The sequence below is a fragment of the Mytilus edulis genome, chromosome 11 (assembly GCF_963676685.1).
Source record: "Mytilus edulis chromosome 11, xbMytEdul2.2, whole genome shotgun sequence".
Classification (NCBI taxonomy): domain Eukaryota; kingdom Metazoa; phylum Mollusca; class Bivalvia; order Mytilida; family Mytilidae; genus Mytilus; species Mytilus edulis.
The window spans coordinates 41,586,126-41,613,404 of record NC_092354.1 but is presented as its reverse complement, the minus strand read 5'-3'; the positions used below and the strand labels follow the sequence as shown (position 1 = coordinate 41,613,404).

The 27,279-nt window shown below is 31.5% G+C and overlaps 2 protein-coding genes across 3 annotated transcripts in view; one reads left to right on the top strand and one right to left on the bottom strand.

Moving 5' to 3' along the window:
• Positions 1-9,300: 9,300 nt before the first annotated feature.
• Positions 9,301-26,819, bottom strand: LOC139495595 (probable methyltransferase-like protein 25). Its single transcript, XM_071283871.1, has 11 exons — positions 26,706-26,819; positions 24,029-24,148; positions 22,925-22,990; positions 21,143-21,364; positions 17,263-17,368; positions 14,086-14,979; positions 13,149-13,266; positions 12,750-12,841; positions 12,111-12,224; positions 11,091-11,179; positions 9,301-9,472 (listed from the first exon to the last, which is right to left on the bottom strand). Exons 2-11 carry the CDS (start codon positions 24,140-24,142, stop codon positions 9,317-9,319), a joined length of 1,971 nt encoding a protein of 656 aa, XP_071139972.1. The 5' UTR covers positions 24,143-24,148; positions 26,706-26,819; the 3' UTR covers positions 9,301-9,316.
• The window catches only part of LOC139495594 (uncharacterized), a 43,807-nt gene continuing 43,327 nt past the window's right edge, over positions 26,800-27,279 (top strand). Inside the window, exon 1 of one of the 2 annotated variants that reach the window (XM_071283870.1) lies at positions 26,800-26,895. The gene's annotated coding sequence lies outside the window, so the exon portion shown is untranslated. The remainder of the gene's footprint in view (positions 26,896-27,279) is intronic. The other variant, XM_071283869.1, reaches the window with a different exon arrangement.

The following is a 27,279-nucleotide window of genomic DNA, read 5'->3' as shown; positions in this document are numbered from 1 at the left end:
ATGTGTTTAAATGATTACAAAGGTATTTTTCAATTCCAATTGGGTGTTTTGTTAAATTTTCAGCCTATCAACGTAATTTTGTCATGTGACTGTGACGATAGCAACTTTTTTCATGATTAAATTCGTCCAATGGGATTTAGAATAAGATCAATATGGACTGACTGTATTTTTGTCTGTGTAATCGAAATAACCTCAAAAAGGCGGTACACATTTTTGATAATTAAGCTGATGTCAGATCCCAAGGATGTAATAATTCAGTGTTAGTCTACTTTTGTACATGCGCGACTTTGTAGAGTTTTACAACTCCCTCAGGCAAAGTTGGCATTTAATGAATTTGACTATTCTTCTGCGAGGTCCCTTGACAAAGTTCCTCGAGTATTCAGGTTTTTATACATATTTTCCATTAAAATGTTTCAGGTTATCGTTCCTGTTTAATGATAATATTAAAAAGTGCTAGTGACGCATCCTCAAAACGGTTGAAAAAAATTAAAACAACACGTTATAAATATATGCGTCCGAGGCGCTTTTCTGAATTTACCTATCTCAGGAACGCTCAAAGCCGATGTGTCCGAAGCGCTTTTCTGAATTTACCTTCATCAGGAACGCTGAAAGCTGATGAGTCAGGCTTGTGAAGAAAAACATTTTAATATTCAGGAAACATAATAAACAGGTTGTCAAAACATACTTATTTGCAGGTATGGTACAAACTTTCAAAAGTAATTACCATTTATAATCTTTAAGAAATGACCATTTATAATCTTTAAGAAATGACCATTTATAATCTTTAAGAAATGACCATTTATAATCTTTAAGAAATGACCATTTATAATCTTTAAGAAATGACCATTTATAATCTTTAAGAAATGGCCATTTATAATCTTTAAGAAATGGCCATTTATAATCTTTAAGAAATGACCATTTATAATCTTTAAGAAATGACCATTTATAATCTTTAAGAAATGACCATTTATAATCTTTAAGAAATGACCATTTATAATCTTTAAGAAATGACCATTTATAATCTTTAAGAAATGGCCATTTATAATCTTTAAGAAATGGCCATTTATAATCTTTAAGAAATGACCATTTATAATCTTTGAGAAATGACCATTTATAATCTTTAAGAAATGACCATTTATAATCTTTAAGAAATGACCATTTATAATCTTTAAGAAATGACCATTTATAATCTTTAAGAAATGGCCATTTATAATCTTTAAGAAATGGCCATTTATAATCTTTAAGAAATGGCCATTTATAATCTTTAAGAAATGACCATTTATAATCTTTAAGAAATGACCATTTATAATCTTTAAGAAATGACCATTTATAATCTTATTTCATTACGATTTATTTGATAGCAGAAGTTGCAGGAGATGAAGGATTGGAAAGGTATGCAATTCATGAAACACGTGCCATGTTCAGAATAATTGGTTATATCAGTGTGAATTATTAAGAATTAATCAAGTTAACCTGAGCACCTAATCAAAGTGTACTCTAAAATTAGTCATTTTAAAGTATGTGATGAAATGATTATTTGCTACGATAAAAGTTTTTCTTCCTAGAATTCAACGACAGTATATTTATTTGAACACACATTTTTCTGCAACAGATGCGCATTTCGACAATAAATGTCTCTTCAGTGATGCTACACTTTCATCGGTAATTATACATAATCGGTTTTCAAATATTCGGCTTTGAGCGTTCCTGATGCAGGTAATTCCAGAAAATCGCTTAGAACACATGAAATTATTTAACGTGTTCTTTTCATTTTTTACAGCATTGAGTCGATACCTCTGCTGATGGACTATCATTCCCCGAGGGTATCATCAGTCCATGAGTCAGTACTTCGGAACTCAAATCTTTCTAAAATTGCCCGTTTATAAATTTTGAAATTATTTTGAAACTAAGGTTTCAACTTCCTCAGGCAAAGTTGATCTTTTAAGTGTAATACCACCAACTCATAGTACGTATTTTTTATTTGATACAAAGATAAGATAAATTCTGGACAATGTATTGAAAAGTGCAAATTTAACAAAGACTAATAGGGGAAATCAATGGTGGTATTACTACTAGATGGATTTGAATAATTTTTTTAAGGTCTTTCTTATCGTAAAGCTTTTCGTCTGTTTCGGTACTTATATATCCTCGGCTTTCAAATATTCAACTTTGAGCGTTCCTGATGTAGTAAATCCAGAAAAGCGCTTCGTATGCATGGAACTATTTAACGAGTGGTTTCATTTTTTTTTTAATAAATTGGCCATACGAAACCAAGGCTGTTTGTTTCAACTTAGTTAGTTGATTTTGCGTACCCAATGTGAATAAAAGTTCATATGAAAGATGAAGAGATTGCAATTTAATTATACATTAAAATCAAAACAGGCATTTGAAAGTCATATTTCATAACCTTAGTTCTTTGATACAATATTACCACTTGATAAAATCAAAGGAATGTAATTTAGATTTTTTTATAATTTTCAATTTTCAATTTCATTTTTCATTAATCAGTAATTTAATTTAAATGCGTCTTTTTATTATCCATTTTAACAACGTTTTGAAATAAAAGTACATACTTATCTCATTTAACTGCATACTTATTGATCAAAATTAAACAATCGCATCCGGCAATTGAAAGATGTCAGAAAATAAGTATATGAATAATTAAACAAATTTGATTCTTTTGCGATATTTGTCACAAGCAATTCTATACAAACAAAATAATTAAAAATCATCAATAAACAAAAAACAAGGAAACTTTTTAAAACATATGTTCATACAACTATAAAAATCTTGTCTATTTACGAATCGTTATATTTATTGTCATTGGAATTAATACCGTATTTATGCTTCCCTTTTAAAAAGTAGAATGGAAAAAATACCAAACTCAAAGGAAAATTCTAAACCGACAGTCCCGTATCAAATGGCAAATTCTAAACCGACAGTCCCGTATCAAATGGCAAATTCTAAACCGACAGTCCCGTATCAAATGGCAAATTCTAAACCGACAGTCCGTATCAAATGGCAAATTCAAAAGTTCAAACACATCAAACAAAAGGGAAAAACACCAGCTGTCATATTCCTAACTTGTTACAGGCATTTCCGTATGTAGAAAATGAAACTCTCAATTGTATGACAGGCGCATAAAATTCCTTTATATTGACAACGCTGTGTGAACAAAACAAACAGACACACTAGGTAAATATGTCAAATAAATAAATATGTCAAAAAATAAGAGTACAGCAGTCAACATTGTGTTATTATCTTATTTACTATAAAAACATAAAAATATGCAACAAAAAAAACCCAACATAATAAGGCATAAAAACAAAGCACATTAGCAATACGAAAGACAAGAATACAAAAATTTACCATAGCAAAATAACACAATGACGGGATGTAGAAGTACCGAGCCACCTGAAATAGTTATTACCAAATATAGACTAAACGGTAAAACAAATAATTTACAAAGTAAAAATAAAAAATACTTTAACACGTTAATAAGAAGATAAATAACGTCAGTACCTAGAATCTATACTATACGGGTGCCACTCGTGGAGTGGGATCTTCTTACCCTCCCCGAGCACCTAGCTGAGATCACTCCCAGTTTTTGGTGGGGTTCACGTTGCTTTGTCTTTATTTTTGTTTGTTATGTTTTATATACTATTAATTGTCTGTTTGTTTTATTCATTTTTAACCATGGTGTTGTCAGTTTGTTTTTGATTTATAAGTTTGAATGTCCCTCTGGTATCCTTCGCCCCTCTTTCAAGACCATCGTCTGTTATTTTTTTAACTTGATACGGAATATTGCAAGCTACACCTCTCACTTGTACGACAGTCGCATACAATTTAAAGTTTATTCAATTACTATAAACTGTCTGTAATCAATCCAAAAATACAAATGCTACCATTAATAAGATTGACAAACAGGAACAGGAACATTTTACCATAATGAATACAAAAAAAAAACATTATTCAGGCAGAATATAAATCAAAGTGATCTAAAATCACTGATGGAAAGATTGGAAGAATTGTGTGTATAGTTTCAATCATATTTTAATCTTCCAAAGCAGTGGTGTTGGACAACAAAAACATGCTAAAGAACTGTTGCATATTTGTTATTTATATAACTGCAGATATTTTAGAAAGATAACCAATGTTTATCTTAAAGAGATTGGAGATAGTTATTGAGGAATGAGGAAGAAGTATTGGAAATTTATGATTGAGATAGCTCATCTATTGTACTTAACAACTATTCTTGGTCTGTATATTAATCCAATTGGCTATACAGTCCATCTGAATAATTTTCTTTTATTTTTACATTATAACACACAAGATTACTATAACATAAATATATGTTTAAGGTAGATTCATGGTATACCGCCACCTTGAATTGTACAAAAACAGTACATATTCGGTCTAGTTCTTTGCCCAAATCTGCAAATTTGGAGACAGATTAGCAATTTACTGGTTAAACTGTTTATTTATATAAGGAAAACTTAGTGAGTCATTGCATTATCGAAAGTGTTTGAACAAATACCAAATATTAGTGTTTTTAAAATCAATTTTTCAAATTAGCCATTTGAGGGGAGATAACTCTTTTAGTACAAAATTTATACTGGACAGATAGGGAAATTTCTATTTTTTACTTGTAGCAAGAAAACAAGTTCGGTGACACCATTTTTGCTTTTTATTTTCTTAAAAAATATTATTAAACCAATCTTCTCGTATTTTATTTCAAAATTCTATCTCATTGATTTCTTTTTATGCACAAAAATGTGTAAACGACTCGTAGCTTGAAAAATAGCACGATGACCCATACTTTTTATTATATTTTTGAAAAAAGCATAGTAAAATCTTCATTTTGGCAAAGTATAAGAAAATTCTATCTGAGGAAAAATATACCGATGATCTACCTTAAACGTCAACTTCAAACAATGTATTATATTTTCAAGCAATTGCATAGCAATGAATATAAATTGATCATACAAAACCTAAGTTGAATGTGTTAGATATTGTTTCTGGTGTCTATTTCTAATCTGGTAATTGATTTTCTCGTATAAAGTATGAACAAAGTACATATGAAATCAAGTTGTGTAATATGGCAATCCAAAAATACATTGATTATAATAAAAAAAAAGGACATGACTCGATGAGGGGATATTTCATACGCTTATGTCTGTGATAATATATTGCAATTTGATTTTCTATCTTTGTATCAACAGGAATCATCAGTTTTTGTGATATCTTTTGTTCTAATCTGTATTCTAGATCGGTCATTTGTTTTGATAATGTAGAAACAGCGGACTTCAATTCTAAGTTTCATTAGTGTTTCTACATTATCAAAACAAATGACCGATTTTTAATGTAATTTTTTTTTTAATTGCAATATCATTTCATAGAAATCAATTAATATGTTATTTTAATGTGTTGTGTTAGCATTTGTTTGTTTAAAAAATGTCTTCAAATAAACCTACATAGAAACTCATTTGCTTTCAAAGTTAAAACAAAGTTGTTCACATTGAATTCATGCAGATGAAAGATTTCTATGAATTATTAAACAAATTCTATCCCATGGCAATATTTGTCACGTAGGATTGTCAGTGAATGATATTATATTGTAATTTATCAATAACAGGAAACAATGACAATTTTCTAAATATACATTCATACCATTGTAAAACTCTTATTAATGTTCGGAATCGATTCGTTTATTGTCATTGCATATATTACCGTAGTATATTTTCTTGGAAAGTTTATTATCTGATTTAAAATAATAGTAGTCCTCGGCAGCGTAAGATACAAGATGTTCAACTGTGAGTTATGAAGTCAAAGATGCATATTGTACCAGTACCACAAATAAGATTGCCAAACCTGAGTAAAAAAATATACCATATAAAATATACCATATATATTTAAACAGGCCTGTTAAACTACAATTATCCCTAGTTTTTGCTGGGGTTCGTGTTGCTAAGTCTTTCATATTTTATGCAGTGTTTTGTGTAGTTTCTTTTTTAGCCTTTGTGTTGCGTTGTCAATTTATTTTTGACCTTTTTTTTAGTTTGAATGTCCCTCTTTTGGTATATCTTTCGCCTCTAGCTCTTAAGGGTTTGAAATTATAACACAAAATAATTTGAATACTTTTAAAGAGAAAATGCAGATACATGGCATCTAGACAGAGAAACATTTTGAATTATTGTAAATCACTAATACATTGACGTAGTTGTCTTCCATGCTGTAAGAACGTCTAAGAGAGACTAATAAATAAATGCTGAAAGACTGATCCATGACCAGTAACAATGTTAAACCGATAAAAGTAACAGTAACAGGTATATCAATACTGATTTCAGTTTGCATTACACATGTTTTGACTAACCAAAACTAGGTAAACCTTTGCAAAGTTTTCGTTTTAGCGTTATTTTTAACATTGCCATATAAGCAGGAGGTTTTGGCTAAAACCATAAAACAGGCTCAATTCACCATGTTTTTCTTAAAATGTCTTGTACCAAGTCAGGAATATGGCATTTGTTATCAATCAGTCCGTTTCCATGTATGTTGGCATTTGTTTTTGTAGCATTTCAGTGTTTAAATGTTGTTTCGTTGTTTTCATATTATTGTTGATGTGTTTACCTCGGATTTGTTTTCCCTTAATCAATTTATGACTTTCGAACAGCGATATACTATTATTGCCTTTATTTAAATGAGAGCATTAAACAATTACAGGGCTTACACTGATAAACATTGACTGTGGTACAGTTTAATTAAGCGAGTATCAACCTTATCATACAATTACACTCCCATGTTCAGTATGTTCAGAATTTGTTTTGCATGTCCATATTCCTAAAATTCGTAAAGAATTGATAACCAGATGCTCCGCATGGCGTAGCTTTATACGACCGCAGAGGTTGAACCCTGAACGGTTGGGGCAAGTATGGACACAACATTCAAGCTGGATTCAGCTCTAAATTTGGATTGTGATTAAATAGTTGACACAGCATAGGTTTCTGACACAGAATGAATGTGTTCTAATGAACTTAAAATTTTTGTTTTCTCTTAGAGCAATTCTCTATGCTGTTGAATATTAATCCTCTCAAAAAAATGTTTGAAGAAATTTTCTTTTTTATTTATGAAATTTCAAATGAGAAAAATTGAACCCAATTTTTTTAATCACATCCCCCTTTCCCTTATTCCAAAACTAATCTCAATTAAAATTTCTAATGGAGTTTGCAACAATAACTACTCATTTAAATACATCATAAAATATTAAGATGTAAAAAAACTGCTTGTTATCACTGAATGGTAAAGATTATTTTAATTTATCAGTTGGTAGTAAAAAGTTAATATACATTGTATATTGTATATAACAAAGATTTAAGTTGATTCTGGACAAAGAAAGATAACTCCAATTAAAAAAAAATCTTGCTATTGCACAATATTTTGCAATTAGATATTTCTTGCTTACTATTCTGGACAAAGAAAGATAACTCTAATTAAAAAAAAATTTGCTATTTCACAATATTGTGCAATTAGATATTTCTTGCCATTGCGCAATACTGTGCAATTGAAAAGACTTGCTATTGCACAATACTTAATATAATAATTTTAGATCCTGATTTGGACCAACTTGAAAACTGGGCCCATAATAAAAAATCTAAGTACATTTTTGGATTCAGCATATCAAAGAACCCCAAGATTTCAATTTTTGTTAAAATCAGACTAAGTTTAATTTTGGACCCTTTGGACCTTAATGTAGACCAATTTGAAAAGGGACCAAAAGTTAAGAATCTACAAAAACAGTCATGACAGTTAGATTCGGCATATCATAGAACCCCAATTATTCAATTTTGATGAAATCAAACAAAGTTTAATTTTGGACCCTTTGGGCCCCTTATTCTGTTGGGACCAAAACTCCCAAAATCAATACCAACCTTCTTTTTATGGTCATAAACCTTGTGTTTAAATTTCATAGATTTCTATTTACTTATACTAACATTATGGTGCGAAAACCAAGAAAAATGCTTATTTGGGTCCCTTTTTGGCCCCTAATTCCTAAACTGTTGGGACCTAAACTCCCAAAATCAATACCAACCTTCCTTTTGTAGTCATTAACATTGTGTTTAAATTTCATTGATTTCTATTTACTTAAACTAAAGTTATTGTGCGAATACCAAGAATAATGCTTATTTGGGCCCTTTTTTGGCCCCTAATTCCTAAACTGTTGAAACCAAAACTCCCAAAATCAATCCCAACCGTTCTTTTGTGGTTATAAACCTTGTGTCAAAATTTCATAGATTTCTATTTACTTAAACTAAAGTTATAGTGCGAAAACCAAGAAAATGCTTATTTGGGCCCTTTTTGGCCCCTAATTCCTAAAATGTTGGGACCAAAACTCCCAAAATCAATACCAACCTTCCTTTTGTGGTCATAAACCTTGTGTTAAAATTTCATAGATTTCCATTCACCTTTACTAAAGTTAGAGTGCGAAAACTAAAAGTATTCGGACGACGAAGACGCCGACGCCAACGTGATAGCAATATACGACGAAAGATTTTTCAAATTTTGCGGTCGTATAAAAATGTGATATAAACTATTGCTGTTTCAAGAATGCTGCATTCAAATAGTTCTTTCAATATTTAAAATGACAGATTTAAATTTTGCTAAACTATTACATTGCAATTTTACCAATGATAAAAACATGGCAAAAATTATGAATTTACAGTTATTGTTAACCAGTTGGTTTTCTTGGTGGAATTGTTATACATTTGTCATTGCTATGTGGTTTGGATATTGTTCATTGTTAAAGGCTGTACCTTGATCAACTATTGCTCGCATCTACGTCATTTGTTCTGACAAATATCCCTTGAAATGGGGAATGTGTCCATGGGACACAGATGATGCCCCTGCTTGCATATAACGTTATAAAGGGACATAACTCAAGAACAGTCAAAAAGACATTACCTCAATTCGTACTAAATCTAAGTTTTGTGAAATTATTATTATGTATAAGTTTCATAACACTTAGTTTATGCTCAATTAAGTTAGAGAACAGAAACAGAAAATTCAGCATTTTTTCTATTTGAAAAGGGGCATAACTCTAGACAGGTAAAAGTAATGCTACTCAAATTTTAATTTGATCCTTGTTCTGCAGTAATAAGAATAGTGTATAAGTTTCAAAACATTTTGTTTAGGCAAACTATAGTTAGAGAACAGAAACAAATTTCAGAACTATGGATGTGCAGACAGACAAGGGTAAAACTTAATTCCTTCTCTGCTACTGCAGGGGCATAAAAGACTAATGCAATATCATTTAAAAGATTTATTATGTTTTGACAGCTATGAGTGCCAGATTTCTAGGTGATATACTGTCATCAAATACTGATACAACAGACGTCCTATGCGTGTGTTCTTCTAGCCACATTTGTCTGTCTAGATAAATTAAAGTTTCTAACACTGGTTGCATTAGGACTTGTAGTGCCTGAAATAAAAGATAAATGATAAAAATGTAAAATAAACAAGATACTGCAGTTCTATTGAAAAGTAAAATAACAAAAAATACCGATCTCTGACAAACATTCAAAACAGAAAGTCCGTAATAAAATGGCAAAATCAAAAGCTCAAACACATCAGACGAATGGATAGCAACTGTCCTATTCCTGACTTGGTATAGGCATTTTCTTATGTAGAAAATGGTTGATTAAACCTGGTTTTATAGCTACCTAAACTCTCACTTGTATGACAGTCGTATAGTATTCCATTATATTGACAACGATGTGTTAACAAAACAAACAGACATAACAGGTAAAAATGTCAAAAATAGGGGTACAGCAGTCAACATTGAGTTATAAACATTTGTGAAGTTGATACAGAATATTTTTCAACAGTTCTTGGTATCTTCCATAAAATATATTATTGAAAGTTTTCGCTTTACATTTATTTTAGTGGAATAATATGAATTTGTATGGCTAGACATGACATGACATCCAGTAAACAAAAATGTGTCCATTGTACAGGGATGCCCCACTGGCACTATCATTTTCTATGTTCAGTGGACCGTGAAAATGGGGTCAAAACTCTAATTTGACATTAAAATTAGAAAGATTATGTCATAAGGAACATGTGTACTAAGTTTCAAGATGATTGGACCTCAACTTCATCAAAAACTACCTTAACCAAAAACTTCTAACCTGAAGCGGGACAAACGGACAAACAGATAAACATACCCAAAAACATAATGCCCCACTTAGTGGGCAATAAAAAGAATAAAACACAAGAAAAATTACAAATAAAGACTGAAGTTTGAGGAATGAAATGGATACCTTGTCACAATTAAATCTGATTTAAAATCAAAATAAACTGACAATGCCATGGCTAAAAAAGAAAAAGACTAATAGACAAATAATAGTACACAAAACACAATATAGTAAAATAAAGACTAAGCAACACGAACCCCACCAAAAACTGTGGGTGATATGCAGGATGTTCCCCATGAACAAAACCTGTGTTGAACTAGATAATTCTTACTAAGGCAGTTATGACTATATATTGGTAAGGGGAGGGAATTTTAACCCTTTTTGGGACATCCAATTATTTATTATACGTACTTTAAATCTGAAGTGTTACACTTAGGCATGACCTTGATTGATCGCTAATTCATACGTAACTTAAACTTGATTGATGAATGAATGATCGATGAATGAGGACTAATAGCTCATTTGAGGCTTAGATTACCTAAGCCGTATTTGGCACAACTTTTTCAAATTTTGAGTCCTCAATACTCTTCAACTTTAAACTTGTTTGGCTTTATAATCTGAGCGTCACTAACGAGTCTTATGTAGGCGAAACACGCGTCTGGCATTTCAAATTATAAGCCTTGTATCTTTGATAACTATTGACCTATTCTGTGTGCTACTTAGACATTAGCCAAACATATGCATAGAAAATAAGTTTTATTTAATTATTCAATTTAAGGTAAGGCCAAAATTAAATAATAAAAGTTAAAAAAATCTTTTTGATAGGACTAAAATTTTAGTAACATAGCTTCCTGGTTGAGTACATTCACTAAATTTATAATTATACTCATTTGTAAAACTTACCGTAAAAGGTTCTATATACATGAAATACTTTTTATACTGAGAATATATCTTCTCCAGTTTTCCCTTCATGATTTCTCCATCAATTTTACCTTAAATAAAAATATTATCTCTTATTACTGACTCTTGATTCATTTATCTTCCGTGGGTACCAATTTAAGGTGGTAGACCTAGGTTAAGGGAAATAACTCTTAAAATCATCAGTACGTTTGAGTCAGCCATTTTCATAAATATGTTCTAAGCTTCTAGGATACAAAGATTATTTCGAATCTGTTTCATGTAAATGCTTAAAATACATTGACAATACTTGACTGTTACAAACGCATAACTGATTTAAAGAGTTATCTCCCTGAACCAAGGTCTACCACCTTAAGTGGATTGAGAAAAAGTTGTATTTGGTGGATATTTGTTTACATGGTTTTACCAAAGTTTACATATAATCTTATAGAAAATAAGTACTTTGTTAATCATTTTAGTTCATGGTTCACATTTAGCCACAAAAAAACAACTAAAAATTGGTATCCCATGAATAATAATGAATTCAGAGTAAACAATGGCGTAAAAAGTAAAAAATGTCATATGATATCAATTGTCATGTAAAGATGGCCTTAGTCAAATTTTGCACAACTTTTTTCAAATAATTGGCATACAACATCTTAATCAATTTGCCTTTCTCACTGTTTTATTTTGGTAACTTCTGATCCAATCCATATTTTGTATTGATGTAAGTATTTATCTATTTGTTTCTAGAATAAAATATTGTACCTGTTACCTTTTTAAGGGTATAAGTACTATAGCTATGATATACATGATACATGGATTTGTTTCAGCAAAATTTTATTTTTTCTACTTCAGCATGTTCAGTTCATTCCTTTATTTGACTCAACCAAAATCAAATTATTTTGTGTTTAAGAATAGAATAGCTATAACATGATTTTATATGAATAAAGAGATAATAAGTGAAAGTAAATAGGACAGCCACCCAACTATTAAAAAAATGATTTTTTAGTGCAATGTCTTTACCTTCATAGGCGTTCAGTGTAGTTCTTTTAACAATAGCTTCTACATAGGTTGTAAACGATGCCATGTCTCCTTTTCTGGTCAGTTTACGAAACAGCTTGCTATGATCACATAATTCTGAAAAATATTAAACTCTGGTCACATGATTCTGAAAAATATCAAACTAGGGTCACATGATTCTGAAAAATATCAAATTATGGTCACATAATTCTGTCAATTGAAATATTAAAATATGGAGGCAAAATTTTGAAAAACATCAATATAAAAATCCCCTCACGTAATCTGCTTGTCATTTGAGCCCTGCAAAAATCATGAAAATGACCCACTTAACATATACCAAACAAAATTGAATGATACCATAGGGATATTCAAACTCTTAAGTAAAAAACTGACAATGGCCTGACAAATAACAGTACAATAAAAACAAAATAGAAAACAAAACACTAAGCAACAAAAAATCCATCAAAAATCTGAGGTGATCTCCAGTGCTCTGTGGCACTTGTTATGTTACTCATGTAAGTACAAACCCAGGTGATAGGTCTAATTCATTAGGGGTCATATATGAGGAAAAGAGGAAGGGATTGTGGTTACCAGAATGAAAACAAATTGTCATCCATCTGTAACAGATATTTCTATACTAACCTTGTTTGATAAAAACCTCCAGTATTCCTCTGTAAGAAACATTCTTTATGTGATATTCATGGTCTTGTGTAGTCTGGTTCCTCCACCTAGACCTAAATGACAAAAACAGGGAAACAGTTGACTGCTGTACTAATCATGATTGGAACAGGGTTTTTTGATAGAAGAAAACAAAATCAAAAAGGTGTAACCAGTCAATTTATAAATCCTATGTTTATGTGTTGTTCTTTGAGATCTTTGGTGGCCTTTGATAAACTCATTTACATCTTACACACACATGACTTTCACTTTGCACTTAGAAAGGTATTTATGATCTTTGTGTATGTACTTCATTAATGGCCTTGAGTTGACCTCTAAGCGACTTTTTTAGCTTGATCCTGTTGTTTTGTTGTTGTATCTTACCTTGTTTCTTGAGCAGCCAGCCTCATGGCATAGGAATTTAGGCTCCAGGTCTGCTTATTTTTCAAGACTGTCTTCAGCGTAGTGCTCAAAGGAAAATTATCAAATCTTTTCTGTGTCTCTATAAAACATTTTGTAAAGTAAAGAGAAAAATATTAAAATTTACCACTTACATAATGATGACAAAGTTAGCACAAAAATCTCTCAAGAAATTGGCCACTTAATTCAATTAACAATGATTAAAGAATGAAAGCACAAAAATAAAAATAAAATATTAATCATCTTTTGGAAGAGAAAATCTGGTTAAAGAACATTAAATAGAAAAATACAAAAAAAAAATAAGGCAATTCCAATGCACTACCAAGCATTTAAGGTGGTACCCAACACTTTAACTAAAATTAATTTGGCTCGTTTAATTTTCTTAAAATTTTGACAAAGTATTTACTTTGACCCTTTTACAAAAATATAAAAAATTTCAAAAAATTTGAACCAAACTTTTATCAGAAAAATTACACTGGTTATATAGCAGTTTGACAAACACTTATTTTTATCATTGAGAAGCTTAATATCCCCTTAACAACATAACGTAGTTAAAACGTTTAGCTGATTTTACAGAGTTATCTCCCTGTAGTGTTAGGTACCACCTTAACAATAAAAAAATCTTTTGCAGCTTACTTTTATGTTAAAGTGCAATTGATTAAGATTGTACAATAAAGGCATAATTGTGTTCATTTTTCATTGTGAGTTTTGAAAACAGGCCAAAAATATGAGCTTAATTATTGCAATCTCAGGAAAATTTGCCTACAGTAGTATATGTATTAGATATCAGAATGGGAGTTCTTATAATTGTGATACTTAATTACTTAGTCTCATTACTCCCCTAATAAAAACCTCTCAATAATTTCTATATTTTTATACAGTACATATTTAAGGTACATACCATCATACTTCATTCTATGGTAACAACAGCTGACACAACACAGTCCTTTAATGTCATCTAATGAACTGAAAAACTTCATCATGGTCGGCGTCAGATCTCCACAACAATGGAGGCCTATCATCAAAATACTTGGTACATCGTGGCAGGGTGCAGAGCTATCAAATGTCTCTTTGTTATCACTAAGTGAACAATTTCCGTAAGATGTTTTTTTGACATTCGTGTGATCAAGTTTTTCATCACGAAATGTACATTTTTCACCAGTATCCCACATCTTTTTTACATTCATGTGATCATGGTTTTCATCACTGAGAGCGCATTTATCACAAATGTTAGATGTCTTTTTGTCATTTGTTAGATTATCTGTACTTCCTTTATTTAATCTATGAGAACAGCCAATTTCTTCTGTATGGCTAATATCATGGCAACAATTATCGCAGATTGATGTTTTTTTATCATTGTTTGAACTTATGCCTTGGCTAGATATTGAAATGGCATCTGAGTTCTTGCTGTGGCATGTATGGCAATCATCTACAGAAATACTGTCTTTGGAAACAGAATCATAAGACAGATTATTGTCATGGCAACCACAATTATTGTCTCCACTAGATGGTTTAACACTGTCAGCTAAATGGTCTGTAAAATAATTTGATGAAGATTTGCCAAGATATTCACTCTTTAGTGGTCCTATATCATTACTTAGATTGTCAGATGATTTAACAGAGCCGTCTGCTGACTCAATATGTCTGCTGGTATTAGCAGGAGTTATGTCCCTTGCTTTAGACTGTTTGTTGCTGTGGATAACTCCTTGGTCAGAGAGATTTTTTATGATGTATTTGAAAGTATCCATGCTCACTGTTGAGTTATCCAACTCACAAGTGACATTTATTACTCCATCTAAAATATAATAGCATAATTTTATATTTTATACTCATAAATGGCTACTTTAAGTCCATTTCACAGATTATAGTGGATATGTTTCAATCATTGTAACTACAATCCAGGCCCCCCTTCCCAGAATGTGACCTACCAAATTAGACTTATTACCAGATTTGTACTTACATGAGCAAAACAACAGATGCCCCATTTGGAGCAGGATCTGCTTACCCTTTAGGAGCACCTGAATCCCCCCCCCCAGATTTTGGTAGGGTTTGTGTTGCGAAGTCTTTAGTTATCTATGTTGTGTTGTGTGTACTGTTTTTGTCTGTTTGTCTGTTGGTCTTTTTTTTTTTTTAGCCATGTCATTTTAATTTTGATTTATGAGTTTGAATGTCCCTTTTGTTTCTTTTGACTCTCCTTTATATAGTCTTAAGAATTGCAAACTAGAGGCTCTAAAGAGCCTGTGTCGCTCACCTTGGTCTTGTGCATATTAAATAATGGACACGGATAAATTCATGACATAATTGTGTTTTGGTGATAGTGATGTGTTTGTAGATCTTACTTTACTGAACATTCTTGTTGCTACAATTATCTCTGTCTATAATGAACTTGGCCCAGTAATTACAGTGGAAAATATTTTCTACAAATTTACAAAAATTTATGAAAAATGTTAAAAATTAACTATAAAGGGCAATAACTCCTTAAGGGGTCAATTGACCATTTTGGTCATGCTGACTTATTTGTAAATCTTACTTTGCTGAACATTATTGCTGTGTACAGTTTCTCTATCTATAATAATATTCAAGATAATAACCAAAAACAGCAAAATTTCCTTAAAATTACCAATTCAGGGGCAGCAACCCAACAACAGGTTGTCCGATTCATCTGAAAATTTCAGGACAGGTAGATCTTGACCTGATAAACACTTTAACCGCTGTCAGATTTGCTCTAAATGCTTTGGTTTTTGAGGTATAAGCCCAAAACTGCATTTTACCCCTATGTTCTATTTTTAGCCATGGCGGCCATCTTGGTTGGTTTGCCGGGTCACGCGACATATTTATTAAACAAGATATCCCAAAGATGATTGTGGCCAAGTTTGGATTAATTTGGCCCAGTAGTTTCAGAGGAGAAGATTTTTGTAAAAGATTACTAAGATTTACGAAAAATGGTTAAAAATTGACTATAAAGGTAAATAACTCCTAAAGGGGTCAACTGACCATTTTGGTCATGTTGACTTATTTGTAAATCTTACTTTGCTGAACATTATTGCTGTTTACAGTTTATCTCTATCTATAATAATATTCAAGATAATAGCCAAAAACAGCAAAAATTCCCTAAAATTACCAGTTCAGGGGCAGCAACCAAATAACAGGTTGTCGGATTCATCTGAAAATTTGAGGGCAGATAGATCTTGACCTGATTAACAATTTTACCCCATGTCAGATTTGCTCTAAATGCTTTGGTTTTTGAGTTATAAGCCAAAAACTGCATTTTACCCCTATGTTATATTTTTAGCCATGGCGGCCATCTTGGTTGGTTGGCCGGGTCACGCCACACATTTTTTAAACTAGATACCCCAATGATGATTGTGGCCGAGTTTGGTTTAATTTGGCCCAGTAGTTTCAGAGGAGAAGATTTTTGTAAAAGTTAACGACGACGGACGCCGGACGCCAAGTGATGGGAAAAGCTCACTTGGCCCTTCGGGCCAGGTGAGCTAAAAAGTAGACAACAAACTAAAATAAAAAAATAGATTTTACAAATACTTCTATGTTACATTCTTTAACTGGTCAGTTAAGTATACAGCTTATACAGCTTATACACATAATTCTTGTATACTTCAAAAGGAAAGTTATATTTACTTGTATTTATTATAAGTTAATTTATCAGATTTAAATTTCTTTCTTAAAGTTTTAATATCGTCCCCTTACTATTGCAGAAAAAATATTACTCAATTTAATTTGTAACCTGATCTTCTCAAGCTTGAGAACCCAAAACATGCCTTAAATATTTGTTTTCTTTCCTTGCCTACCCTTTTTTTAACAATTTTTCAATTATTGCGTCTGGTCAGTATATAACCAAAGAACAATTAATAAACGTATTTACACTTTTGGTATTTAGCTGAATCTTGCCTCCGAATGACCTTAGATCTACTCCGAATCACCTTTTGACGTCAAGCAACAATCACTTTTAAATTGTGACGTCAAATATTTTAAATTATCATGTCAAAGTTTACGGGAAGCTGTGTGATTTTACGTAATGGCGGACAAATTTGCATACAAGTGTAAATACGTCTATACATACCAACTGACCAAACCCTTTTATCAGCACCAGTCGTGTGAGATTGTTTTCCTTCAATACCAACAACTGTGTGACCATAGGTCTTATTTAATGTCTGTCCCAGGTAACCCTGAAATAAAAACTAAAACTAGTTAATAACTTTTACTACTGTTAATTTGCATACATGTGATTCTTCCGTCCCTCCTGTTAAAATTTGAAATCTTTCGCTTTTTGAAAATGTCAATCTGCAAAAAATCTCAGTAGACATTTCTGTTTACAAAATAGATACGGACAGGGAAAACGTCCCAAAAATTATTTGGGAGTTGTTTTTTGTGATATATCATTATAGCTATAATGTTATAACAGTTACTTAAATGTAAAAAGTAAACCAAAATATAAAACAAGAGTACACACACTGAAATATGTAGGGCCAGGGTTTTTTAATTTGTTGGTTTATGGATCAGCCGAACCTATTATTCCAATTTGCAGAATAAAAATAAAATTGACATTTCATGCTTTTTTATTCCTGCCGACCCTAACAAATACAATATCCCTGAAATATAAATAAAAAATATTCTTTTTTATGAAATGAAATGCATTTTTAAAAACACTAAACAGAATTGATAACACATTGTGTTTTGAAAAAATAAAATTCAAAAATAATCCGTATGTTTACGTATCTAAAAATATACAGACCTTGAACATGTTGAAAAGTTGATTGCGCAAAATATTTTGCGGAGCGAAACCTGTGTTTAAAACCCATTACAATAAAATTTGTTTCCCTTTTTGTCATAATTCCGTAGATGAAATGAACCTGTCCAAACGTGGAAGACGTCAAGTTAAAGTAATAGATGTTCACAAATCATTTGGAATTTTCTTGTTTTATAGATAATAAAAAAAATTCTTCCAATTGGATATCAAAAATGGGAATGCCTGACAACTGAACTCGACTTTCCAGTGGACGAGTCTATTACGTTTTTAACACGAATGGTAAAGCTTATTTTCGTAAGATGTGTTTGCAATTTTTATTTGTTAGTTTTCGTGCTTGAAGATCATTATTTACCAAGTTTCCTGAAATTGATAAAAAGCTATGCAGATCTGTTTTTTCTTGTTCGAGAAATGACAACTTAATTTCGTGTTTGTCCGTCACATGACCCCCCTTTTTGGTAATTGTATGAAGATGTCATTTTATGTTTATGACAGCTGAGCAAGAATATTTCATGGAACTAGAATTTGAGAAATGATGACAAAATAGCATACCAAACATATTGTTAGTAAGGGGAAATATATTTTTTTTACATAAAATTCTGTCTGAAATATTTTATTTTTTATTTTTTTTCACGATTGATCCAGCTTTTTCATGTGAAAAATCCGTAAACCAACAAATTAAAAAACTCTGGCCTAGTCCATGTAGTCTGCTTTAATCACTGATTATGATTGCATTAAGGATAAATGAACAGAGTTTCCAATATCCTCAAGTTGCACATATTGTATATGTCCAGGGACAAAAACAGAAAACATTTTTCTTTTGTTTTTTAAAACTTTTTATTAATAGCTTAGAGAAATGAAGGCTTGATAGCATATATAAAGTAATTTTCTATATAATTAAAATTTCCAAGGGGCATATCTCTTTAAAAAATATTTGATTGGCAATGATTTTTGAACTTGTCTGAGACATTGCTATTAAAAACCTTTGATATAGTTTTTATAAAAATCTGGCAAAAATTGTACAATGCAATTTTCCATATCATTGATAATTTCCAAGGGGCTTAACTCTTTTAAAAATAATTGATCTGCACTGAATTTTGAAATTGTCCAAAACATTTCTCACTTTGCCTGGTATAAGTTTCATTAAAACTTAGCAAGAATTGTACACATGAGAGTGTAACAATGCAATTTTCTATATCATTAATATTTACAAGGCCTATGACTCTTTTAATAAATGATAGATATTTGGCACTGATTTTTACACATGTCAGAGATATTGCTGTATGATATCTGTTTTTTTTTAAATTTTGGCAAGAAATGTACACGTGAGAGTGCTAAAAAGATATGACAGACAGATACATAAACGGACAGAAGCCTCATATTTCTATGTTCCTTGCAACACATACCACAGAGGACAATATAGTTTGTTTTCTAAAAATTTGGCAAGAAATGTACACGGGAGAGTTCTAAAAAGATATGACAGACAGATACATAAACGGACAGAAGCCTCATATTTCTATGTTCCTTGCAACACATACCACAGAGGACAATAAAGTTTGTTTTCTAAAAATTTGGCAAGAAATGTACACGTGAGAGTTCTAAAAGATATGACAGACAGATACATAAACGGACAGAAGCCTCATATTTCTATGTTCCTTGCAACACATACCACAGAGGACAATAAAGTTTGTTTTCTAAAAATTTGGCAAGAAATAAACACGTGAGAGTTCTAAAAAGATATGACAGACAGATACATAAACGGACAGAAGCCTCATATTTCTACTTCACTTGCAACACATACCACAGAGGACAATAAAGTTTGTTTTCTAAAAATTTGGCAAGAAATGTACACGTGAGAGTTCTAAAAAGATATGACAGACAGATACATAAACGGACAGAAGCCTCATATTTCTATGTTCCTTGCAACACATACCACAGAGGACAATAAAGTTTGTTTTCTAAAAATTTGGCAAGAAATGTACACGTGAGAGTTCTAAAAAGATATGACAGACAGATACATAAACGGACAGAAGCCTCATATTTCTACTTCCCTTGCAACACATACCACAGAGGACAATAAAGTTTGTTTTCTAAAAATTTGGCAAGAAATGTACACGTGAGAGTTCTAAAAAGATATGACAGACAGATACATAAACGGACAGAAGCCTCATATTTCTACTTCCCTTGCAACACATACCACAGAGGACAATAAAGTTTGTTTTCTAAAAATTTGGCAAGAAATGTACACGTGAGAGTTCTAAAAGATATGACAGACAGATACATAAACGGACAGAAGCCTCATATTTCTATGTTCCTTGCAACACATACCACAGAGGACAATAAAGTTTGTTTTCTAAAAATTTGGCAAGAAATATACACGTGAGAGTTCTAAAAAGATATGACAGACAGATACATAAACGGACAGAAGCCTCATATTTCTACTTCACTTGCAACACATACCACAGAGGACAATAAAGTTTGTTTTCTAAAAATTTGGCAAGAAATGTACACGTGAGAGTTCTAAAAAGATATGACAGACAGATACATAAACGGACAGAAGCCTCATATTTCTATGTTCCTTGCAACACATACCACAGAGGACAATAAAGTTTGTTTTCTAAAAATTTGGCAAGAAATGTACACATGAGAGTTCTAAAAAGATATGACAGACAGATACATAAACGGACAGAAGCCTCATATTTCTACTTCCCTTGCAACACATACCACAGAGGACAATAAAGTTTGTTTTCTAAAAATTTGGCAAGAAATATACACGTGAGAGTTCTAAAAAGATATGACAGACAGATACATAAACGGACAGAAGCCTCATATTTCTACTTCCCTTGCAACACATACCACAGAGGACAATAAAGTTTGTTTTCTAAAAATTTTGCAAGAATTGTACACGTGAGAGTTCTAAAAAGATATGACAGACAGATACATAAACGGACAGAAGCCTCATATTTCTATGTCCCTTGCAACACATACCACAGAGGACAATAAAGTTTGTTTTCTAAAAATTTGGCAAGAAATGTACACGTGAGAGTTCTAAAAAGATATGACAGACAGATACATAAACGGACAGAAGCCTCATATTTCGATGTCCCTTGCAACACATACCACAGAGGACAATAAAGTCTTCTTGTAAACATGTGTTTCGAAACAATTTTATTTTAATGATAAATAAATAACCTACCAATCCTGAGCCTACATCAACAATGACATCACTTCCTGTATCCTTGACAAGGTCATGTACAAGTGCTGCCATCTTAGAAACTTCATGTTGTTTCTTTGGATTCATTCCCCTTCTTATGTTAGGTTCTATTTCCACTGCTGTCTCCAAAGTTTTACAATTTCTGCTGGAGGATAAGGAAATGGCTTTCTGTAAGAACTCTCTAAAACTCACAGGCCATGTATCCTGTAAATGGAAAGTACAAATGTCAATTAAGATTTTCCATGAAGGGGTATTTTTATCAAAATAAATTGGTTTAATTTTGGTGGATCAAATTTAGCACAAATAGTGATTTAAATATTCGGTTAGTGTTGTGAGTGAATAGTTATATGCATGTAGTATATGGACAGCCATTAGTTTTCTCTTTTGAGTTGTTTTGTCATTTTTGGGCCTTTTATAGCTGACTATGGGGTATGGCCTTTGCTCATTGTTGAAGGCTGTATGCTGACCTATAGTTTGTTAATTTCTGAGTCATTTGGTCTCTTGTGGAGAGTTGTCTCATTGGTAATTGTATCACATCTTCTTATTTTCATTCCATAAAAAATAATTTGACAATTGTAATGCATTGTGTCACACATGACAAAACAACAAAGACATACACAGAAGAAAGAAAGAATTTATCTAAAACAAGAATATGTATTTATCTCACTTTTAAAAAAATTTCATTTCAGATTTTTTTTGCCAACTAAATAGACAAATTTACAACATTAAATATTATAATGATAATAATTAATTATGTTGCAATTTTAAGTGACCTGTTCTTGACCACATCTGGTCCTTTGGTCATTATATTTAAGGGTTAATTATATTTCAATTCTATTGTGAGGGGATTGCTTCCCTTCATTAATAGATACCTAGTAAGCTGTAAGCGGTTGAGCTATTATGAAGTTCTTCTTTCACTCAGTCAGTTAACATGCTGCCTTGTAACACAGAGGTCCCAGGTTTGAAACCCAGGAGGAGATAAAGAATCATGCTCTCTGGATGCAATATGAAGATCTGTTGAAAATCAGTCTTGTATGGTAACTTAAAGTTTATTCTGGCAGAGATGGGACTCATGCAAAGCTAACATTCACAACAATTATTCAAATACTGTAAATTCAGGAATTAATGTATGCAATTATTTTTGCTAATCTTTGACAACTCCCAAAAATGCTAAATCTAATTATTAGGATTGCAAGAATTTCACCACTGAATTATGAAAGTTGCAAGTTATTATTATTGCGAACCTAATACCATGGCATTTTTCACATTAATAAAAATATCATGTGCAACAATTTCTAAATTTACAGTTTATTTAAGTTAAATTTTATATTTAATTGACCAATACAATTAGGAAAAACAATTGACCCCTTTAATGCGTTTGAATCTGGCCGTTAGTTTATTCCTTTGAATGTTTTACATTTGCCATTGCCTTTTATAGCTGATTATGCGATATTGGTTTTCTAATTGTTGAAGGCTTTACAGTGACCTATAGTTGTTAACTTCTATGTCATTTGGTATCTAGTGGAGAGTGGTCTCATTGGCAATCATACCACATTTTCTTATTTTTTAATAAATTGAATATAACCATATTTTCTAAATATTGATCAAGAAAATACTTTATTGAATATAATAGGAAAATATCATGATGATCAAATCATAAAACTTTCAAGTTTAGCACTAATTATGTAATAAAGTTTAAACTTAGCAAAAGTTTGATACATTAATCACTCTTTAAAAATTTACTAATAATGCATTGCAACTTACCAGCATAAATCCAAAAGGCAGTTGGTTCAGATGTTCATAAGGTAATGACAGCAAACATTCAGCCCACTGAAATAAAGAAATACACATTATATATAGATTGTTTGTTGATGTTTAACCCAACTTTCAATTACCTTGGCTATTTTATGGCATCTAGCAGGGGCAGGTCCAGCCATTTTTAAAAGGAAGGGGTCCCAACCATATGTCCCCATTCAAAAGCATTGATTGTTTAAAAAAGGGAGGTCCAACCCCAGGAACCCGCCCTCCCCCCTCCTGGATCCACCACTGTCTAGTTTTATTGGCGGAGGAAGCTGGAGTACCAGAAAGAACTAATGACCTGTGACTGGTAAAGTGACAAACCTTTTTAATAAGAATCAGAGAAGCATGTACCTCACCTTCAGGGAGTACAAACTCCCATCCACAGAGTTGACAGGCTAGTGATCTCTGTAGATAATCAACTCAGACCACTTGACCATCACGACCCCCTCTTATTTAGATTTAGTACATCAATGCTTTACAAAATATCAATAAACTAAGATAACCTGTTGACAGAGAGCTATGTCTCAACAGTGTGTATTCTAGATAGTACACTACACATGCTACACCTCATGTAAAATTTGCCATTTTCACCAGTTGATGGTGATAGTGTGCAAAACTTTTAGATGTGCCTTATCCCCTGCCTTCACTTTCTGTTAGAGTCAACATACTGTTTCCTTTTTTTCAAACATAAGAACTTATCATACAAAACCTTGAAAATTAAGAAAAGCTATTATATTTGCCTTATAATTCAGAATATGCATGAAATATTTGCCACTGTCCATTAAGCAAACAACAATCAATCAATCTAATTGATCTATAGTTTTGTTCTGCTGTTTACATTTTGTGGGGTTTTTTTTACGAATGTTTTTTCTTCTTTTTATCCTTCTCTATTTGTCCAAATGTTGTGTTGTGAGCTTGTCTGGTTTTTTTACACTTATGATTTTAATCGTCCCATTGCCCATGTGACTATCTTCCAATTATTCAAATTTTCTGTCATAAATTAACTATATACATACTAAATAATATCTGTTTTGACAATTTATTTATTTTTAAAAAAAAATTACTTACCTCCCCGGGTATATTTTCCCAAACCTTGTCAATAAAAAAGTCTGTCAGCTTAAAATTATATATCCAATCAAATTCATGCAAAAAATCTACCATCTGTTTCAACTGTTGTTCCATCTTGTTCTGTTTAAAGACATGAAATAAATATTGCTATTATTATAATTTTCATAAAACAAAGTAAAACAAATCCTGGGGCCTTATACAGCTAGTGTCTTAATTTACAGTCAAGCTATTATTGACACAATGATTTATATAAACAACTTATTGTTCCAATACTTAATATGTAAAATTGCTGAAGTTTTCCACTACATACTACAATATAATATTTACTGTCCTATAAGGCCTTAGGGGCTGCCTTAATATTTCCAATTCCCCTTTAGTCCAACATTTATATATAACCCTTATCCAATTCCCCATTAGTCCAACATATATAACCCTTCTACGCCGAAAAAAAAATATCATGCATATATATAATTAATATAGCAACAGATGTAACAAATGAATAGTCAATCCTCAAAAACATTGTCCTGCCATATGTTTATAAACAATTAATAAACGATAAAATCTATCTTTGAAGTTAGAACATACTTGTAACATATACAATATTTGTTCATTGTAGGAAAATATTAAATTCATTTTTAGGAGCTTCAGACGCAGATAGAAATGAGAAAACTTAAAGCAATGCTCGCTGAGGTTTCTTCCTGTTTAATAGCGATTTCAAATACATTTAATATTTTCCTACATGTATAAGTATAAATAGCTTTTACATGTTTTAGCTTGCAAATGTTTAAACATATTTTTTTTTAATTCTCACAGATTACAATGAGGACCACAAATTGAACTCTGACGTAAGGAGTAATTTGAACCTAACCAGTCGCTAAACAACAGAATCAAGATGCAGACTAGAGACTATAAATGACTAAACTGTACATTTCTATAGCTTTGTATAATCTGTGGAGAAACAAGATGTTTCGCCTATGGAGCTAGTTCAGCCTTGGTTGTTTCGGCCATGTACCACTTTGGCAATGTAATAAAAGTATTTTTTACATCAGATGTGACCTTTAGAGGTCATACCAGTGTTATGATAGCACAGAAATATCTGTACTTTTGACTGATAACCGGATTTATTTCATATAAATATACGGATATTATCGAGTCCAAAATAACATTCCTTATTGCTTGTTATACATTCATTTCTTCAATGATTACTCATGAAAATATTTTTTGAAGAACATAAATAAATAATATGAAAATGTTTTGTCATGAGAAATATATATATATATATATATATATATATAAGTAAAACAATCATTAATCCTATGCACATGTACCAAAAAATTGTGTTTGCAGATGAATTGGTCTTTTATATAATGTGTATTGAATAATTGTAAGGTGCACATATCTGTCTGGCAGGTATCATATTACCACCTGTCATTTATTCATCCTCCAAGTTTTTCCTCTGTCATCCAAGGTTTGATTAATTTATATCGAAAGAGATCTTTTGTATATTTTTTCATTAGTATACTGTACACCTTTTATAACTTTAAAGATCTTTAAAAATAGCTTTATTTAACAAACAAAAAGGTGAAATTCTTGTTTTGAAAGTATTAAATTAATTATTAAATAAAATAATAACAAGTTGACTTGTTTGTTATGAGACACAGGTCTTTGTCAATCCCTTAGACACTTATTACTTAATTTAGCTAATCCAATTATCTAATTAGATATACAAACATATCTGTAATGGAAACAGTTATCTAATATAAGAGGGTGGTAATGGGGGTACCTTCATGACGAATAACGGTAAAAATTCTTGCCCAATGACATTAATGGTAATTTTTTATGCATGACGTTAAAATATGAACTTTCTTTTAGATAAAAAATGAAATGATTTTAACAAATCACGTTTTCCAAAAATAACGGTAACGATAATTATTTGAGAGCTCTGACGAATCACTATTATAAGGATGTTTTGGTGAATCACGGTAAAATTTTAATCAATTTGACGCTAACAGTAGCCGAAAATGACCGTTTGACCCCTGACGGTATCACACGAGATTTAGTGGTGCCCGGAATAAAGATGAAGAACGCATCTTTTTATGATCACAAAGAAGGAATAAGTTTGCCTACGTATTGTTTAAAAATCATTAGAGAAACAGATTCCAACACCAAATCTCGTGTAATCTGATTTTTATCCACTCTCGCCAGTTAAATTTTAAATATTTAAAATTTAACTGTCTCGAGTGGAAAAATATTGTATCACACTCGATGCAGTGGTGAATCTATATTTATACATTGGGTGCAGAAAGGGATAAATTGACGAAGAATTAGAGAATTATTGTAACCATAATTTTGGGAAAAATTTAACGGGTTCTACAAAATCAGTCAATTTTTTTATTGTCTGAAAGAAAGTGTAAATCTTACCGTCGCTCATGCACCAAAAATTACTGTTCACTTCATTTGGCAAGCATTTTTACCGTTATTCATCATGAAGGGACCCCAATTACGATCATCATATATTATGGGACTATATCTGGATACATGTACAGAGAAAACAATTTAAACATTCATGAATAACCAACAAAAGGAAGAGATTTTGAAAAATGTGTAACAGGATATTTTGTATTCAGAATTTTGTGTCTTGACCTTTTACATTCGTTTATTTGTCAAGATTTCTTACACTGATTTATTTGAAGGTGCTGAATAAGGTTGTTTATGTTGACATTCCAAAACCAAAACGTTGCACACGATGTCCGGAACCAGTTTCGTGTTTTACAATTTGACAGAGTTGTCTCCTCATTTGTTTTCCTTGGAATTTCCAAAAGTTCAAATTTAAGAATGAAAATTATACACAGATATAAGAGTTATAGGTATAATACGTTTAATATCTGTAAGTTTTATTACAAAAGTTCACGTGGAAGGGGTCGTCTATACAAAATCTTGGCTTCTTTGATGATAAAAATTAAAATCTTTGAAAAAGGGGGAGGGTTGATTCACTATTTATGAATATATGAACCAAATTATGGATGAAGAGATTTTCATACGTAGCTTTTTCCTAAAGGAGATGACAGGATTATTTATAATAATATAAAAACAAAATCTTATAGACTAAACTCATAAGAGCATTTTTTGTAACCAATGGCTATGCCAGGCTTAGCTGCGGAACCGTAGCCTATAGGTCCTTATATCTACATGTATGGTCCGCAAATAGTCAAAAATTATCATAAGGACCTATGAGCTATGGTTCTGCAGCT

Excerpts from the sequence above, each read along its gene's own strand:
- LOC139495595 (XM_071283871.1), bottom strand. The coding sequence starts at position 24,142 with ATGGAACAACAGTTGAAACAGATGGTAGATTTTTTGCATGAATTTGAT. Across the intron at positions 21,365-22,924 it reads TGCCTTTTGGATTTATGCTG|GATACATGGCCTGTGAGTTT; the intron begins GTAAGTTGCAAT and ends TTCCATTTACAG. Across the intron at positions 17,369-21,142 it reads TTGATGTAGGCTCAGGATTG|GGTTACCTGGGACAGACATT; the intron begins GTAGGTTATTTA and ends TTTTTATTTCAG.